This window comes from Montipora capricornis, chromosome 8 (assembly GCF_036669925.1).
Source record: "Montipora capricornis isolate CH-2021 chromosome 8, ASM3666992v2, whole genome shotgun sequence".
NCBI lineage: Eukaryota > Metazoa > Cnidaria > Anthozoa > Scleractinia > Acroporidae > Montipora > Montipora capricornis.
In genome coordinates this window covers 34,956,399-34,974,496 of record NC_090890.1, presented here as the reverse complement: position 1 = coordinate 34,974,496, position 18,098 = coordinate 34,956,399, and the positions used below count along the sequence as shown (strand labels likewise).

Here is an 18,098-nt window from a genome sequence, read left to right as displayed (position 1 = left end):
TACACAATTTGAGGGTAAAAAGTATTCGGCGACTCTCACCATTATTAAATACTTTTACTTTTGACAATGATGATATGTCGTTGCCGAAATGTCATGTTTTTAATATCCCTACCTTTCACGTGTATTCTAGATCTTGACACGTGTTGTACCAACTGAGATGTTTGTCGCGCTCTCAGATGACATTTTGATAAAACAAAAAAGGTTGTAGACCAGTGGGTCTTCGGTCGTCGTTTTTTGGGTCTTTGCTTTCGACAAATCCGATATTCGGCGCCTTATATTTGGAGGACTGGAATACCTTCGTGTGCTATTACATCATAATTATCTCCAAAGTTTACAGTCAATTTGAAGAAAGAAAAAATACAAGACAAACTGATATTTTTCTGCATTATTAACATAATATGTTACAGTGTATTATATACTGTGCCGTTTTGTAATATAGGCAGAATGCTCAGTCCTACTCCGGTAAACGCTGGTAGGAAGCAATAGCTGTTATGTTTGAGGATTTTATTTTACATAGGAGGCGGTTACAAAATTATTTGGGCGCGTACCTATACCCCGGCTGCCAGAGGTCGCTCTAGGAGAGAAAACACCTCTGGCATCCAGGGTAGCGTACCTACGGCTTCAAAGTATAAACAAGAAATCACAGTTAAGTCTAAATAACACTTAACTGTAAAAAGAAAGAAAAGCATACCTCGACTGCTTGAACTTTTTGTGGTTAACTTTGTGTTCAAAGACGGGAACGTTCCTCACCACCGAATATGTCTTTCCGTAATATGCAAGTCGGGCCGTTCTGAAAAATGAAGGCTTCACTGTCTTGAATCTTGATTGTCCCCTCTTGTATTTGCTTTAGACGATGACTTGTTCGGTGCCTGTTTTCTCTCGTGCAGTCTATAATGCTCTGTAGTGTAGTCTATACGACGCTGCAGTTACTAACAAGTGAAAAGATTAATGTGCGTGCGAGATGATGAAACTAAATAAGGCACTGAGATAAGGTCACGAACGACTATCTGACGGGTCGTGTTCTTGATTTCGTCATTCGTCAGATGTGATCATAAACAGACCAAGCTGTGTGCTTCTCCCGATCGCTAGGGTGTTGAACGTCTTCCACATTTTTAGCATTTAACACCACATATCATTTTTATGTTTCTTTTTTTTTTTTCGATTTCACGCCCACGATATACTACAGTACATGCATACATCTGTCGATTTGATGAACATGAGGTCACGAGAGCTACCATGTCAAATTCAAAATTAATAGGCAACGACTGTTTAATTTAGTCCGCGCAATGTCTGGAGGTCACGCTTAATTTGTATTCTGAATTGCTTCGCCCAAGTAACGACTTTCATCTCTGCGTATGCTACGTGTCCCATCCTGTGTATGTAAAAATAGGATGTTCTGTTTGCAGTTTTTTGCCACACATGTACTAAACATGTTTATAATTCTCCTCGTGAACTGAGCTTGTCAACACTGAGCTACATAATTTGTGTGCGTCCGGCTTTACATTGGAGAATCTGCCCATTACGGTCAAGTAAAGTACCCTCGCTCATGATCATTATAAATTCCGAAACAATTATCGAGTTTGCAATTACTACCTAAACTTCAGAAAAGATGGAAGGTGATCAAAAACGTCGAAACTGGAGTTTTATCGGGTTTTCAAGTGATGAGTCCAGCGTACGTCTCCATCATCAAAGTCCAGAATCGAAGGAACTCCTTTGAAACTAAGAGGGGGTTTAACGTTGATCGGTTTCTCGGATGAAAGCCTTGACTCATTCCGGCATCAACGTCAAAAACCCCAATCATTCGTGATCATTGTCCCAGTTATGATGTAGACGGTTCGAGCCCGAACGACGACCTCTAGATGTAACCTTACTCAGAGATTCTGACGGAGGAGAAAACAGTACGCGGGAATTATTCAGACTGTTGAAGCGATGAACTAAACCAAGAAGAACAACGTAATATGGACGGTAAGCCGTAATTACCTTTACCGATAAATTTAATCTAATCGTGGGGAGCCAATCCAGCCTTCGGGCTAAACGTAACCTTCTTGTCAGTAGTAACAGCGTAATGGCGCCGAGACTAAAAGGTACTTCAGGAATAGCATCACAAATTAGCATGAGAATGTTTTTCCGCCATTTTTTTCAATGCATTTCCTTTTAAATGTTTCCCACCTTTTAACTGCATTGCTCATAGTTTTCACTGAAAAGGAAAGTTTCCAAGTCCAATCTGAAAACAAACCGTATACTGATATAACTTATTAGTTCACCTCTAAAAAAAACGACGTAATGAGTAAGTTATGATTTAACACTTATGATATGTGCCTGAACATAACATTAGCCGTTTCATTTTCTATTCTCAACGCAAACTGGTAGGCGATGAAAACTAGCGTGAGCGCGCGAGGGGGCCCTGTGCGTTTACACACGCGTGAACAGTCTCCCATGCAATACTACGACGACTGCGTAGGTCTTTACCTGCATTGAGTTCACTTTAAAAATCACTACAAAATCAGACTTTGGGGAAATCAAGTTCTCAGCAAATAAGGTGATCAGGCGTTCTTTGAGGTTGCTCGAATCAGTTATTTAATTACCATACCTTTCCACTTTCCAATTATTTGCTCATAATAATAATAATACGACACGTGCGAACAAATTTTTAAGGGTCAAATTTTTGAGGTCGATCAGGTTTTTCTATCAGTTCTTTCCTGAGTTCACAGTCGGAGAGAATGGCCTTTGACTGTGACATTCCGACACAAAGGAAACAACCTATCATCAACTTAGGTAATTATCTGATTTCAATCAGGGAAAAACAAGACCCAATAGCTAAAACACAGGAAAAGTTAATAATAATGAGCTTTATTTAACCAGGGAGCACCTTCAGCAATCTGTTCTCCCAGGTGTCCCTGACATAAATAAATACAATACTAAAATAAATGTACAATATACACAGTATTGTATTTATACTCGGGAATATTTCTTAAGCTGCGATAGCCGCCTCTCTCTTAACACATTCCCGATTGTTTCACCTTGGAAAGTTTAATGGAAAATCGATCGAATGATAAATCTCGTTTGTAACCAAAATTTGTAACGGGAGTTACCCCTATTCACTTTGAAATCTGCCCTTTGGCATCAATTTAACTTTACGGTCTCCACGATCACCCACAGTTGTTGCTATTTGCGGTTTTCACTGTCACACCATCATCAAAACCTTTCAACAAATAAAGTCAAGTTCATTTTCTTTTCATTTTCATTTTCTTTTGTCTCTTGAACAGCCCCACAAAGATTCAGGTCTCCGCGATGTTTCGTGCGGGAGATATTCGAAGAAATGTTTTACTCAAACTTGAATATAAGGCTTTGTATAGAGACGCGATGTTTTAGTCCCTCCGACACTTACACTCCGAGGGGCACCAATATGGCAGCTGGAAGCTAACAAAAACATATGTCATCGAGTTTTGCTATAAAAAGCCTGTAATCGTCTTCTGAAGGCTCATAAACATCCACATGAGTACTTATTCTCGTACAAGGACTGTTCAGATTGCGAAATCTCAGCGGATAAGTCGCTTTTTATCTTCGTGACAGCATTCTCTGCCGCCATTTTAATATCGTGTCACGCGAGAGCTCAGAATTCAACCTTCCTTTATCACAAGACGAAAAACCCTATCAAACCTAAAAAAAATTGAAAAGAAAAGTCTTCAGCTGTGTTAATAACTAACTAAACTAAAAGCTCAACAGGATTGATAATCCCTTTTTTTATTTTTATGACGTCAGGTGAAAACCAAGAATTTTAAATTGCAAGAAAATGAAAAATATCAGTTTTAACAGCGAGTGAGTTTAGAGCAGCAGGTTCAAGTATCAAAACACTGCTTGATTTACTAAAAAAATTCCTCAGGTTTCTGTTGTAGAGGAAATGCGAATAGCCAAGTGAAAAAGTTGCAACTGCATTTTATCAAAGAAGAGGATCAATCCCGAAAATTTCGCCAGAATTTGTGGAATTTGAAGAGTTTCTTTCCATCGACTCTAACTCTCCATTAGGTAGCTGCCCATTTAAGTTTAAACTAAAGAAGTCAAATGCACGTAAAAGACAGCCTCTAGGATTTTGTGAATGTAGTCAAATACACTACAGTGATTTGGATAAACATTTGAAAGGTTTTAGGGTTAGGGTAACCCTAACCCTAACCCTAAAACCAGGAATTTGCAAGGAACCCGCACAACCACGCAGGAATGGATTAATTAAGAAATTTGAAGGAAGGCTTCAAGGAACAGTTGTGAGTCTTAGAAACAAAAATTTAACCATAAACGTTATAAAGTGACTTAAATGTGAACTGCGATTTACAGTTTTTACTTTAATTATTAAAACAGGAAGTTATGCTATGAAGGGGGTTAGTTCAAAGTGTTAGAAACGGAACAAGGAATTTGTTAAGAATCTGTATTAACTTTAAAGCAAATAAAAATATAATCAAATTTTTGTTTTGGGCTAGCTAACCAGTGTCGCTTCAGTTGAAAAGAAAAACGGTCTCTTTTGTTTTGTTGTTTTTTTTTTCTAAGATCACCACTGGGCCACTCCGTAGAGAAGAGAATAGAGCCGTCCAGGAGGTGGAGGACCATACAGCCGACTCAGTGGAAATAGGTTTTTCTAAAGCCATCAATCTTCTCGACTGGGACAAAATACCTGTCTTTTGGAAGTTCACCGCTATATATGTTGACCATGTTTCAATACACTACTGCAAAGGAACTTGTAAGTCTAGCTGGAAGCCCGACTATTTTAGAACGAATCGAAGAAACGTAGCGTGGAAACAAGCTCTGCCGTTAAGGATGTTATTTTGCTTTCCAACTTCACGTTAACATGGGATAAGTACACCCGACCAGAGACCGCAACTTATCTCAAAGACGTCTACAGCAGGATTGATGCAATGATGCTGAAAAAACTCTTTAACAACCTCTATGGCTTTTATAGGGTATAATCTCCCAATGCGGGCGCGACGATGTTGCATGTTGATTATAAAAAGTATAACGATTTCTAATCAAATTTAAACATTTTTGTCTCCTGATTGCTTGACAAATCGAAAAAGTATATTTTGAAGTTTCAGTGTCAATGTGCAACACTTGTCAGTTCAACGAAAAAAGTAAAGTCATGTTTACTCACGGCATTAATGTGAACAAAAAAAAAAAAAACGTGTAGCACGCCCAAAGGGCGTTAAATTAGAGCTTATCCTGACAAGCAACGCTCAAAGGCGAGGAAAGTAGATTTTGGAAGTGGTTTTTCTTATTCTCGTGATGGCCCTTACGCGTTATGCCTTTCCTAGTCTTTATTTTGACTACAAGCAGACTGATAGTTCGCTTCAGTGATGTTTTACGCACAAAGCGTTTATAGACAGTGTTACTAAATCAGTATCACAAGATATGTAGGTAATTTGTGCATAATTTTAGGGATACGAATATTGGTAGTTCACTTGGGTCCGGGAATCAGTTTCAAAAGCTGTATGAATATTCGTGGTGGGCAGATATATACGAAGAAAAGTAGAATTTTAGGTCCGAAAATCAGACTCAAAAGTTATCGAAAGGTGTGTTGGGCTGAGATCGTCGGGGAAACGTAGAATTTTGGTTCCGAAAATCGGACTCAATATTTAACAGCATTCGTGTCGGGCTGAGAACGTACAATGTTGGCTCCGAAAATCGGAATCAAAAGTTATCAACTTCGTGTCGGGCTGAAAAAGTAAAGTCCAAACATTAAATCAAGGGTGGAATTTTGGATCCGAAAATCGGACTCAAAAGTGCAAATCACAGCGCACGATTTCCTGTTACTGCAGCAATTTACATAACTTCAAATGATATTACTAGGTATTACAAAGCCAAAATTCGATTTCTTAGGCAAAACGACGAACAGGCTTCTGGTAACGGAATAAAAAAGCGTTCCGCGGTTTATAGCGCTTTTGTATTGTATTATTTGAATGTTATGCAGGGCTCCGAGGGTTTCGTAGCTGTTCTCTATGTTTAAAATGACATTTAGACGCAGTCCGTAAAATATTATAACCTTTTAGATGTCAAAAAAGGTGTATTTTCCGTTAGAAACATAATAAAGTGGTCAAGTTTTCAACTTTGTGTTCCTCAATTATTGTAGAATACCCTCTATCCCCAGTATTCTGTCGGAAATGTGCTGTCTAACATGCTTACTTGCCCTTTTTTTAACGGAATTTGCTTAATTGGAAAAGGACGATTTAGTTTGGAACGCCTTACAGGCAATATATATGCATTAGAAGTCTGCAGATTACTCGAAAACCTCACGGTTCATTTAAACTTGGGCTCTGTGTATTTCCTTAACAATTGAGAAACACCAGAGATTTAACATACAATTTAATTTTCAAAAGTATACATAGATATACTTTGTTACAAGAATTATGAAGTGAAATGCGAATAAAATTGTTGTCGTTGTTGTTTTTCTTGACGTATCCGCTTTCTAGACCTCAGTTTTGAATCAAGATCTCAAATGAAGCTGATCTTGAATAGCAAACAGACTGTTTTATAAATCACGAACTTTTGGGCCCTCAATTTCTTAGGCTCGGTAACAATGCATGTAGCGTGCCAAAGAATGGAGGTTGGCACAGAACTAATCAATCAAAACTGTCGAAAAAATGCCAGTGTAAATAACCAAATACCAGACTAAATTACCACCAGGCTTGATAAAATAAGACCATCGTCAATTAAGCAAGGATTTTACTATCGAGAGAGTAATCTGAACCAGTCCCCCCCCCCTTCCCCCAAACGCGTCAATATCACATGCAGCAATAACTCAGCAAAAGAAAGCATACGTATTTTTAAATAAGGATATAGCAGAACATACCTTGACAAATATTGTAACAGAGGCAAAACAAGCAAATTGTTGCTTCGATTTTCATCGTTTTGCTTTACGCTTCGAGAACGCTTAACGATTAGAAACAGCGAACAAAGGGTTAGAAGGGCCGAAACCATGTGATGGACTCCTGATGAAACAAATTGACATATATCCTGAGTAGATGTGTAGACAGTCGCAAAATAGAATTTCCGGTATTGAGCGAGAAAAATTTTCCAGTGGAGTGATTCGTTCTTGTCTCACACGCGAGCTACCGAGGGCTCGAAAAACTTCCGCGAAATATTCGTTTCTGAATCAAATGGAACGTTCACTTCGAAACTGCCGACCAAACTAGAAAAATTCACAGTTTTTGGAAATTTCGGTTACATCTGTGTAAGAGAAAAATTCGAGTCTTTGCTCTGAGCAGAAAAGGGTCAAGATTAGTCAACAGATCGAAGCGGATTAATTTTTCTGTTGTCAAAACGGGATCCTCTTATGTTCGTTCCCAGGACCTTTCTCGTCACGTACAGAGAAGGTTACTGGGAACGAGATTGAAGATGATTGGGCGAGCTCTCGGTAAAAGATACCAAAATTAGCGAACGTTACTACAATAAGTATTTGGTTACCGCATTAGGAAACAGATGTAACGAATAAAGCAATTTGGGGGCTTCGGGAGAAATGAGTGGGCTCGAGCGACTGTTTTTGGGAGGGCATTTATTGAGCCATTATCCCTTGTTACCCAAGAGATACCTTGGATAAGAAGGGATTTTATTAGATTAAGCAGAAAAAAGAAATTGCATTACAATAAAGTGCGAAAAAGTGGGTTCTACTTCGGGTACCGCACACAACAGAGTAAAGGTTTTTTATTTGTAATTGTGTTTTGGCTGGGTATTGTTTCCGAATGGTTCTTGCTTCGTTTGTTTTACGTTATCTGTGCCTACTAGTACTTTTCTACTGCATGAAGTAAGAGCCGAAAAAATGCCAGTCCAGTCCTTTGAGAGAAGTACCGAAAGCTAAACAATGCTATGAAAAGAGAATACAATTTGGCTCGATGGACATGCATCAACAACATGGCCTCCGACCTTTCAACTTCTGGAAATACTAAGCCTCACTGGAATTATGTTAAAGGTAAACGCACTGGTACCAATACTTTGGTATCCTTGGTTGGCGATGAAGTCCTGACAGAGGATAGCTTGCTAGGAGCTTGAATTTGTATTTCTCAGCTGTATTCACTTTCGAGGATCTTGCAAACCTGCCTGCTTTAGAACCTATAGTTAGCGAGAAACGTAATGCTATTTCCTGCACTACTGATGAAGTTTTAAAGCACATTTTAAGTCCCCCAAAACGAATAAGTCTCCGGGTCCAGATCGAATCTCACCGGTATCTGAACTGGCGCCCTCGATCTCATTCCTGGTCAACAAATTATCCTTCCAGTTGGGCCATCATTGCCCAAAGATTATAGATCAGCAGATTTTTTTCAATTCCATAACAAATGTTGAAGCTTTTTTTGTAATATTTTGAGCAATATTTTCATTATCGTTTTCTTGTATGCAGAGTGTTGTAATGCACGGAACTTCGATAAGAAATTGAAACGTGCAAACCAAATTAAGTGCCGCAAACAACCTCGTCCCTCTCTGTTAATTTAAGTAACTTTCCTACGAGTAATGCTTTAGGGGGCAGCCGAATTTCCGCCGATGTTGTTGGAGACACGAGGACCGTCTTAGCGGCTCTTTCTTATAAAATTGTAATACCGACCATGTTAGTTATCTTAACGTAATTATCTGTAGTGTTAGTTTTCCCGCGGTTAGCTCGCACGGGTTAGCATAAAGGACTGCGGAAACTTCGGTTTCCAAAAGATTTTACCTGGAGTGAACATATCAGCACCATGGTGAATATGGCGAATTAGGTCTTAGGGTTTATAAAACGGACCGCTGGAACAGCTAATACAAAAATAATTCTCACTAGGGCTTTATAAAACATTGGTCAGACCTCATTTTGAGTACGCCGCACCAGTCTGGAACCCTTACCTTGTCAAAGATACCCATATAATAGAGAGCGTACAAAGACGTGGAATGTTATAAGATTCTGTTCGGTTTGTCTCATCTGGATTTCGACGAACATTTCGAATTTACGAAAGCCAACTCCACAGAACAAAAGAATCCGTTGTTTCGACAGCCAATAGAACTCTGGTTGACACATTAATGACAATAGGTGACGTAACGGTGAGTATCGCTATTAGAGTGATTCATGACTGGAACAATCTACCAGGAAATGTTGTTGAAGCAGGAAGCCTCGAACTTTTCAAATTACAACTTAAATCACGTTTAAAAGCTGTAAGCTGTTTTAAAATTGCAATGGAAGTTTTATTGTTTTAATTAATCAATTAATTAAGGAGATTTTTATTGATAGGGCTAACCTCTAAACTCCCCTTTTCAAATTTATTGATATTTTTGTATGTATGGATTTAAATAAACATGTATGTATGGGTTATTGAGTAAGTGTGAGGTCAAGATGGCTGGATATTGGCCAAGTTCTTTTTTGCAGCCATCTTGACCGAACAAGCTTGTTCAATTAAGGATTTATTGTATGGGATCAGAAACTCATAAGGGTTGTTCAATCCTTATGAGTTTCTGATGGGATAAAACACCAAAAAATGATCTTTGATCTTGCGGGACCAAGCGAGAAATCCCGAGCGAGCGGTATAGCTCCATATTGCCCGCTCGGGTAGCCAATCACAGGGCGGGATTTGGTTCTTTTTGCCAGCTCAAATAGCTAGTCATATAACAATGTATTGTATTGTATTGTGAAGAACGAGGCATATAACAAAAGACGCTATTCCTATGCAAATTAGCGAACGGGTATTCCAGAATCTAGCCAAAAACGGAGATCAACAGGATAAAACAATTGACAGAAAAATGTCTGGGCTTCTTTTCCTTTTTAAACTATGATAATAACAATTGAGCGACTTTCAATGCTTTTTAGTTTATATTTGACTGGTCGGGGTGACTACGCTATTTCAAGCAATATAACCAGGGAAAAAACAAAATTCATCCAAGCAGTAATTATCAGGACGTGCGTTGAATGGACCAAAGTGTAATGACGTGTTTTACGCGAGGAACACGAAACTAAATTGTTCACACTTACCCATAGAACGGGTCAACGGCAATTGCTCTTGGAAGACCCAAATTTTTCCAAAACAGAATCTTTCTATTAGTTCCATCTAAGTTTGCAACTTCTATCCTATTTGTTTGCCAATCTGAATCACCACAGTCGGTCCAATACAACTTTCTTGCCACCCAATCTACAGCTAGGCCTTCGGGTTTCCTCAAACCCAACGAAATCACGTCCTCTACGTTTCTTGTCTTTCCTCTAAAGGGTATACGCTTGATTTTCTCCAAGATAACATCCGTCCAGAAGACATAACCCTCCGCAAAGAAGAAATCCACTGCAATAATTGCGTCGTTCTTACCATCGATTACTATCGTCTCTGAAGCAGTACGGTTTTTGTGAATTTTTTGAACTATCCTTATGTCCTTGCGACTGGCATATAAAAGCTTGGGAAAATACGCTGGGGACGGAAGGAAATCAAAATTAAGTTGCAACTAAGGTATAGAAGTAATGCTTTTTTCATCTCTCAGATTGACCTGAATTTTTCAGCCGCCTCCTTCGCACACTAAATCACTTGTGGAGAGACTCTGAGAGTGACTTTGCAAGCTGAAATTCCGGCTACTCAGGATCACTGTTGCTATGGTTACATATGAAAATCGCGCCTTTCGATGTCTTTCGTGAAACGATTTAGTATTTCATTTGTGTTTATATAATAAATAGAATATTACATGGCCGCTTGGAGATACAAAATGTCTCTTCTCGTGTTGAAGAGAAATTTCGTATCTCCGCGCGGCCATGTTTGCTATCATAACATTTATCGCCAAGACAAAAACTCGAAAAAGTGACCGTAAATAGATTTTTTTGCATTTTATGTCTTATCTTAACTTCGGTGCCAGTTTTCTCCAAGGATTCGCTACCCAAATTAGAATTATAACCAAATCTCATAATTTTTTCGCGAAATTTTTGTAGTCTTTTTTAAGTTAGCTTCTTATTTGAAATTGTGCCCCCTCTGGCAAAGTTTTACATAGTGAGCTTTCCTTAGCGCAGACCGCTTCATAACTTGGTGACCGTCTTGTTGCATTGAGTTGTTTTAGAGAAATTTTGCGCAGGTGAACATCGACGACTTGGGACATGTGTATGATATTCTGCCCGACTGGTCATCTGCAATAATTTGTTGCGTGATCATGACTTCCTTTTGGTGGAGTACTCTTATTCGGCAGAATTCAGCCATAGTTTCCAAAGTTTTAAAAAAGACCTTCAAAGACGCAAACACGCCGATTTGGGGCCGATATCACGGACGTTGCAAATTAGTCGCGTTTTGTTAAAAAAAAAAAACATGCTTTGCTATCTTATTGCTGGCAGTTTTCTTCTCTCTTAATGTATCCTTGGAATATATTTGTTAGTCTGTGTGCACTATGTGTGCTTTATGCTTTACTTTGGTGCTTCCCTCTCTTACTTTCCAGCTCTACCTTCTTTCCAACTTGATAGTACTAGATATTTGTTTGCGAGCGAAGATGGAAAAATCAGCAACATACATTTATATTATATTATATTATTTTATTATATATTTCTTTTACGGACTGTCGTATAAATCACCAACTTTTCGGCCCTCTATTCTTAGCGTGGGTTAGATTGGGAAATCCGGATTTCCCAATCGAATGCTCCCTTATGCTCGGTAACGATGTGTTCGGTGTGCCAAACTGCTTCCGTGATGATGCAACAGTTAAAAAGTCGTAAAACTAATCAATCAAAACGGTCGAAAATGGCAGTGTAAATAAATGCCTAAATGACTCGGGTACCAACTTACTGGGTCGAATGATTAACATAGGATCTTCGTCAATTTAGCAAGGATAGATCTTTCTTTATCCAAACTAATCTGCAGAGTTACTTTAAAGCTAGGATTTCACTATTGAGACAGCATTCTTAACTCCCTCAGAAACACGTCAATATCACAGCAATAACCCAGCAAAAGAAAGCATACGTATTTGAAACTAAGGATATAGGAGAGCATACCTTGACAAATATTGTAACAGAGGCAAAACAAGCAAATTATTGCTTCGATTTTCATCGTTTCGCTTTCGCTTCGAGAACGCTTAAGGATTAGAAACAGCGGGCAAAAGTTACAAGGGCCTAGACCATGTAATGGCCTTCTGACGAAACAAATTTACATTTATCCTGAGTAGATAATGAGTAGACAGCCACAAAACAGAATTTCCGGTTATTTTCCAGTTGGGTGATTCGTTCTTGTCTATCACGCAAGCTCCCGAGGGCTCGAAAAACTTCCGGGGTATATTCGCTTCTGAATCAAATGGAATTTTCAATTCAAAACTGCCGACGAAACTATAAAAACTCACAGGTTTTGGAAATTTCGGTTACATCTGTTTAAGAGAAAAATTCGAGTTTTTGGTCTAAGCAGAAAAAGGTCAAGATTGGTTAACAGATCATAGCGGATTATTTTTTTTGTTGCCAAAACGGGATCATCTTCTGCTCGTTACCAGGACCTCTCTCATCACTTTTGGACTACTTGAGAAGAGGGTTACTGGGAACGAGATTGGAGATGATTGGGCCAGCTCTAGGTACAAGATATCAAAATTGTTCCATTTGCTTCGAAAATAAAAATAAAATACAAACAATTTGCTAAAATGACTCGTGCCAGGAGCTGCTAGCTGTTGATTTTCCGGCTTACATCAGCCTCCGTTGGTGACCCTCATACTTCGTGCGAGTTTTCAATACCACTTCCGCTGAACTGTATTCTTAACAAGAGGTTGCCATTACCAAGAGTCGACCACTCAATGGACCCTCGCCATTACTGATGGATTGTGTAGAGCACACAAAGTGAATTTGATTTGCCTTTCTCTCGGACTCTTTCTCGCATTCTGAAACACCTTTTACTGCTACTGCGCCCATTCTATATTCTTCTGAGAAAGGTTTCTGAAGAGGTGCCAAAGTGACGTCAAACACAGCTTTTGCTATCCTCTTATTCCATTAATTGGAAGAGACCGGCGGATGCATATCTATTAGCATTAGCATCTATTGTTTTCTTAGTGTGCGACACAATCTGAGCCTCAACCTCACAACGACAATCGAGACCCTGGGAACGAGGTTGTCCCCAGGTTATTGCGATCCTTATATCCATGGCATAATTTTGGAAGTTTCCCAGCAGAATCTACAAACGATTTGTAGCACATAGAAAAATGCTATTTGGATCAAAGAAACGCGATTTTCCAAAATAGGCTTTAAAAGCCGTTCTGGTAATTAATTAAGTAATTAATTAATTAAGAGGACCTGAGGTGCTCCGGGTTCGGAGAAGTATTAGAATTACCCCACACAAGCGGAACTGACAAGCGGAAAGCTGTAGTAAAAGTCCCGATATTGTGTCAGGGTGAATTGGCGCCACCAGTTTTCTTTCTCATTTTCTTTCTCCCCGATTTTGTGATAAACGGAGGAACGAGAAACGTATGTACGCCGTTAAAATTAAACCAGGTGCAATATAGTCGCCCCTTCACCTTATGAAGCGTTTTTGTTGTTCCCATTATCATGAGTTTTAAAGGTTTCCTTTAAAAGATTCGCCATTTTGGAAATTCCCATTAAAGAGATTTCCAAATTCGCCGTTTTAGAAGTTCCCAGTTTTATAGATTACTAGTTCAGTGAGAGCTTCCATGTTTCAATGATTCCCAATTTTGCGTATTCCCCATTCTCTTCCGTTCCCTACTCCTCAATGTTCCATTCTCTGGAACTCTTATCTATTTTTTTCGCGATTTCAGCATGAAAGCGTTCTCAACATGTCAGTAGGGAGCTTACGAAAGACGACGCGGACGGCAACGACGGCGCTACAAAACAATAGGTTTAGTGAGCAAAAACAATGGTTCTGCACGTTCTGCACGTGCGTTTTACGTTTTGGTACATTTCTTTGCCGTCATCTCCTAAATGACGACGTGAAATGACCAAATTCAAGGTTCTGTGGAGGACCTTAGCACATGACGATGAATTTTCAGTTCTCTCTCTACGCTTCCAACCCACTCTTACCAGTTTAATTCCTTGACAGCTACTACACATTTTTAACGCGAAACGACATGAAGTAGTTTCGTAGCAATATGAATAACGCGAACTCGTATTTTTAAATGAAGTCCTCGTAGCCGTCGTCGTCCTCGTTTCGTAAGCTCCCTAAAAAAAAGATGTGGCAGTGCCAAGTTCGACAACAAACTGAGTCATTGTTCTTCAATAAGAAAACCCCATTTCATTGTTAATACTAAAAATTAAACTGCCTAAGTATTTGAGATACTTGTCACATTATGATCACATTATAGATTAAAAAACCCTCAAATTTTACTCTGTCACTTGTATCTGAGCAACATAGTTATGAGAATTTGCACACCGAGAGGAAGGCGCGGTGGCCTCATGGTTAGAGTGCTCGACTCCGGATCGAGTGATCCGGGTTTGGGTCTTGGCCGGGGACATTGTGTTGTGTTCTCACAGTGCCTCTCTCCACCCATGTATATAAATGGGTACCGGCGAAATTGCTGGGGGGGGGGGGGGGTAACCCTGCGATGGACTAGCTTCATGCTACGTAAACCGGAGATAAGCGCCGGCCTGATGGGCCTTCCTAGACTCGTAACAGAGATTTTACCTTTGCTTTGCCTTACGGGTCGAAATCGCGCGCTTAATCGTCAAGATACGACGCTTTGTCGTGATGTCCCGAGATTACGCAGCGCATGCGTAAATGTTCTGGCGCTCCGGTATGCACCACACTAGAAAGATGCCTGCTTTTACACCGGGAATTGACATTGCAGTTGATACTACAGGTCAGAACGTAACGTAAGAATCGTTTCTAGTCTGCTCGCATAGGACACAGATAGATCATCCCATCGTTTATTTAGTATATTTTTCTTCCCAAAATAGAGCCTGTCGGAATTATCGTCCCCAGTCTCAAGTGTATTTTAAAGATCCAGTCTGAGGGCCGCTCAAGACACATACAAACCACACCAACATTGTTGATGACACGTGAGACGAATACGGGATAAAAATGTGCAGGCTTCTCGAAGCTTCTTGTTGTAAAGTTTTAGCAGTAATATATTACGTCATCACCATAACAAACTGAGAGAGAAACTATCTTCTTCATATTACATGGTTATCTTAATTTATTTCGTTGTCTACTTTAACAGAAAGATTAGATCAGATATAGATGATCATGATAATGATGGAGGTAGTGTATTATGGTGGGGTGCAGGGGTGGCGCCTCCCACCAGTGTTCCCGCATTTTCTCCTTCATAGAGTTTCCCAGAGCCTTGGGTCGATCCGAGGTGACCAGAATGGAGACCAACAGGTGTTGGCTGTTTTACCAAATTTTGCGCAAACGTGTCATTGGATTTTTCACAAATTTTGAATTTAAAAAAGTTGAGTCATCTATTAAAAAAACAAATCAGAAATTTAACAAAAAATTCAAGGTGACACACCATAACACCAACCCGGTGTGGCCAACACATCACGCATGCGCGCAACCATTTCATCCGGTCAATTGCAGCCATGTGTTGACCTTGTTGCCAATTGCGTGAAGTCGTTGTGCGCATGCGTGATGTGTTGGCCACACTGGATTGGTGTTATTGCGTGTCACCTTTTTTTTTTTTTTTTTTGGAAATTTAACAAACAAAAATTTTCCCCTATCTATATCACTGTTGTGACCCATCTCACCGGGTCTCTTCGATTCGCGGGCAAATTTACAAAAACGTTGTTTCGAGGAGCTGAAGACGACGGAGGCATTGCCGAGCGAGAGCTGGGAGACAGCATTGGAGTAAGCGCTAACTGGTGTTGCTCATTACAGTTCACGGGCTCATGTCTGAATATGCGGCGTATCACGACAGCAGAAATTAGAAATACTAAGAAAACAATGATGGACGCAACCAAAACGCCGATCATTCTACTGCTCAGATATGGATGGTGATGATGGCGATGAACGATATTTCCTGGACCAGAGGAGGTCACTACGAAATAAAGAGTAAAATAATAATTACGAGTGAAGTGTATGTTAAACTCAGAATCAGCTTTCTGAATTTTCATTTTAAATAATACTTCATTGCGCCTTTCAATAACATGCGGACTCTTAAATTCAAAGGTCAACCGATAAATGCGTTTTTCGCTAACGTCAATCAAATGTTCGGCGGCTCCTCCAAGCTTCCGACTACTGTCGAGCGCGCAGTAATCAAATCACATCGTTGAGCCCACTTCAGTCAACATAGTCGGAAGCTGGGAGGTGCCGCCGAGCATTTGATTGACGGTAGGGAAAAACGCATTTTTCGATTAAGCTTTAAATTTTAAAGCCCCCCCCCCTCAGCAGAAAAAATTGGTTCCCCGCGCTATCCACTAGATTCAGTACAATCCAGTAAATTAGTGCTATGGCCAGCAAAACAAAATGACTTGGCTATCGAGCAGCGTCGTCTAACAACCACTATATCCCACAGGGATATTCAAGGGCGTCGTAAACTTACAATACCAATCGCGTGATATTTGCCAACACAAGGTCGCCAAAAGCTACTAGGGAAATGGGGCAAGGGTAACGAGAAACTTTTTTCGGTCTTGCCAGTAAGGGCCCGTTTCTCGAAAGTCCCGAAACTTTTCGGGCTTTTTTCGAATATCATAATTTCCTTAACAAAGGAGGGATTTTAAGTCAACAAACTTCGCTATCAGTTTGCTTTTTGCTATCGTTGAAAACATGTCAAAACGATCAGCCTTATGAAAACAAGCGGAAGTTTCGTAAATGTCTTTTCGGGCCTGAGAAACGGGCCCCAGCTCCCGCGCTTCTTCACAGGTTATGTTGAATTGTGCTGATTGTTGCCCCCAAACATAGTTTGGTAAAGGCAAATTTCTCCCACAGAATCATGGGCCAAACAATAGAAAACTCTCCGAAACCTTGCGGAACGTTAATTGTGATGGTTAGAGGCTCAATCAAATAGTTTCGACATTTGCTTCAACTTGCATTTATCAATTTTTTGAGCCAAATGTAGGGTGCGTTTGAACAGGTCGTTTAGCAATGTTGTGAAAGAGTAAAAAATGTTGAAAGCTTATTGAATCAAATTCAAACAGGTTTAAAATTGTAATTAGACATCAATTCAACACTTTTTTGTCCTAGAAAATGTTGCTGAAAGTCGAAGCCGTTTAATTAAACAGTTCGTTAAGTTCAACTTTGTACAACAAACGCGTGCTCCCATCAGGTCGTAAAGACTGGTTATTTCTTGTTCTTAGTTCCTCGCAATCCAAGTGTCGGCTTAATTACACTGTTGACGAAATCTTGGAACAATTTGAACGGCATCCTCTCAAAGTGCGAGGATTATTTCTCTCTTTCTCTATAGCACGCACTTTAATTATATACATTTCTTTCAATGTGATTTGGAGAATGTACCTGGCTCTTGTATGCGAATGCCAGTCCAACTTACCTTCAGAGTAGTGACAATTGATCTCATCAGTATTTTCATAACAGTCTTTACCGCCATCGCACACCCATTCTTCCGGAATGCATTTATAAACAAGATGATTCTTAACGCATCCGAACTCGTTCGCAGCACATTGCTTGCCTAAAAATTAAACAAACAGCGAGTGCGTTAAGAACTATGAGGACATTAGGGACATCCGAACAGTGACGTCCAATGTAAAAGCCCACCAAATGGACATTTGAAAACAAGGTACGCTTCACAGGAATAATTCCAAGGTGAATTAAAAATGCAGTTATATGCGCAATTTTTTTGTTCAAAAGGAATGGACCTGTAACCTTCCGGTTACTTGTAGCAAATTCTCATCAAAATTAATAGAAACTTAAACGGCTTAACACATTTAACTGCGTGCCAACGTTAAGTAGAAGTAGAAGAAGTGCTACAGTGCGCAACTTTGCGTTTGTTGGGAGAGGTATTTCATTAGTGCGTGCATCATGGTTTCTCGTGATTAACGTTTGAAGGGCATATTTATGGCTTTGGGCCGGGAAAAGCCAGTCTCAACTAAGCGAAGTTCAATCTTCGTTAAAAGGCGCTGGGACACCTTGCCTAACATGGACAATTTTCACGGCAATCGCATTGTCACTTACTTATGCCGCCTTTCGCTTTAAAACTTCCCCACTCTTCTATCCTTGGCTTGCACCTCACGTCATGGCGACCATGTCGGTGTAAGGAACAAAAGCGAAAACGTC

General features: G+C 39.8%; 3 protein-coding genes and 1 long non-coding RNA gene across 6 annotated transcripts in view; 1 reads left to right on the top strand and 3 right to left on the bottom strand.

Annotated features, from left to right (window-relative positions):
• The window catches only part of LOC138014512 (low-density lipoprotein receptor-related protein 6-like), a 43,310-nt gene extending 31,225 nt beyond the window's left edge, over positions 1–12,085 (bottom strand). The window contains exons 1-2 of one of the 3 annotated variants that reach the window (XM_068861599.1): positions 11,942–12,085; positions 9,965–10,388 (exon numbers count right to left, since the gene is read on the bottom strand). In XM_068861599.1, the coding sequence (XP_068717700.1) occupies positions 9,965–10,388; positions 11,942–11,996 (479 nt within the window). In that variant the 5' untranslated portion in view covers positions 11,997–12,085. Of the gene's footprint in view, positions 1–6,832; positions 7,259–9,964; positions 10,389–11,941 lie in introns of those variants that run through there. The other 2 variants (XM_068861598.1, XM_068861600.1) reach the window with 2 other exon arrangements.
• LOC138014528 (myotrophin-like) overlaps positions 1–18,098 on the bottom strand; it is a 463,943-nt gene that overhangs the window by 249,181 nt on the left and 196,664 nt on the right. The window lies entirely within an intron of this gene.
• On the top strand, positions 695–6,083 carry LOC138014529 (uncharacterized). Its single transcript, XR_011125322.1, has 2 exons — positions 695–1,965; positions 4,540–6,083. It is a non-coding gene; the product is annotated as an uncharacterized lncRNA (long non-coding RNA).
• LOC138014516 (low-density lipoprotein receptor-related protein 6-like) overlaps positions 14,861–18,098 on the bottom strand; it is a 31,017-nt gene continuing 27,779 nt past the window's right edge. Inside the window, exons 18-19 of the mRNA XM_068861604.1 lie at positions 17,356–17,493; positions 14,861–15,906 (exon numbers count right to left, since the gene is read on the bottom strand). Coding sequence (XP_068717705.1) covers positions 15,590–15,906; positions 17,356–17,493 — 455 coding nt within the window. The 3' untranslated portion in view covers positions 14,861–15,589. The remainder of the gene's footprint in view (positions 15,907–17,355; positions 17,494–18,098) is intronic.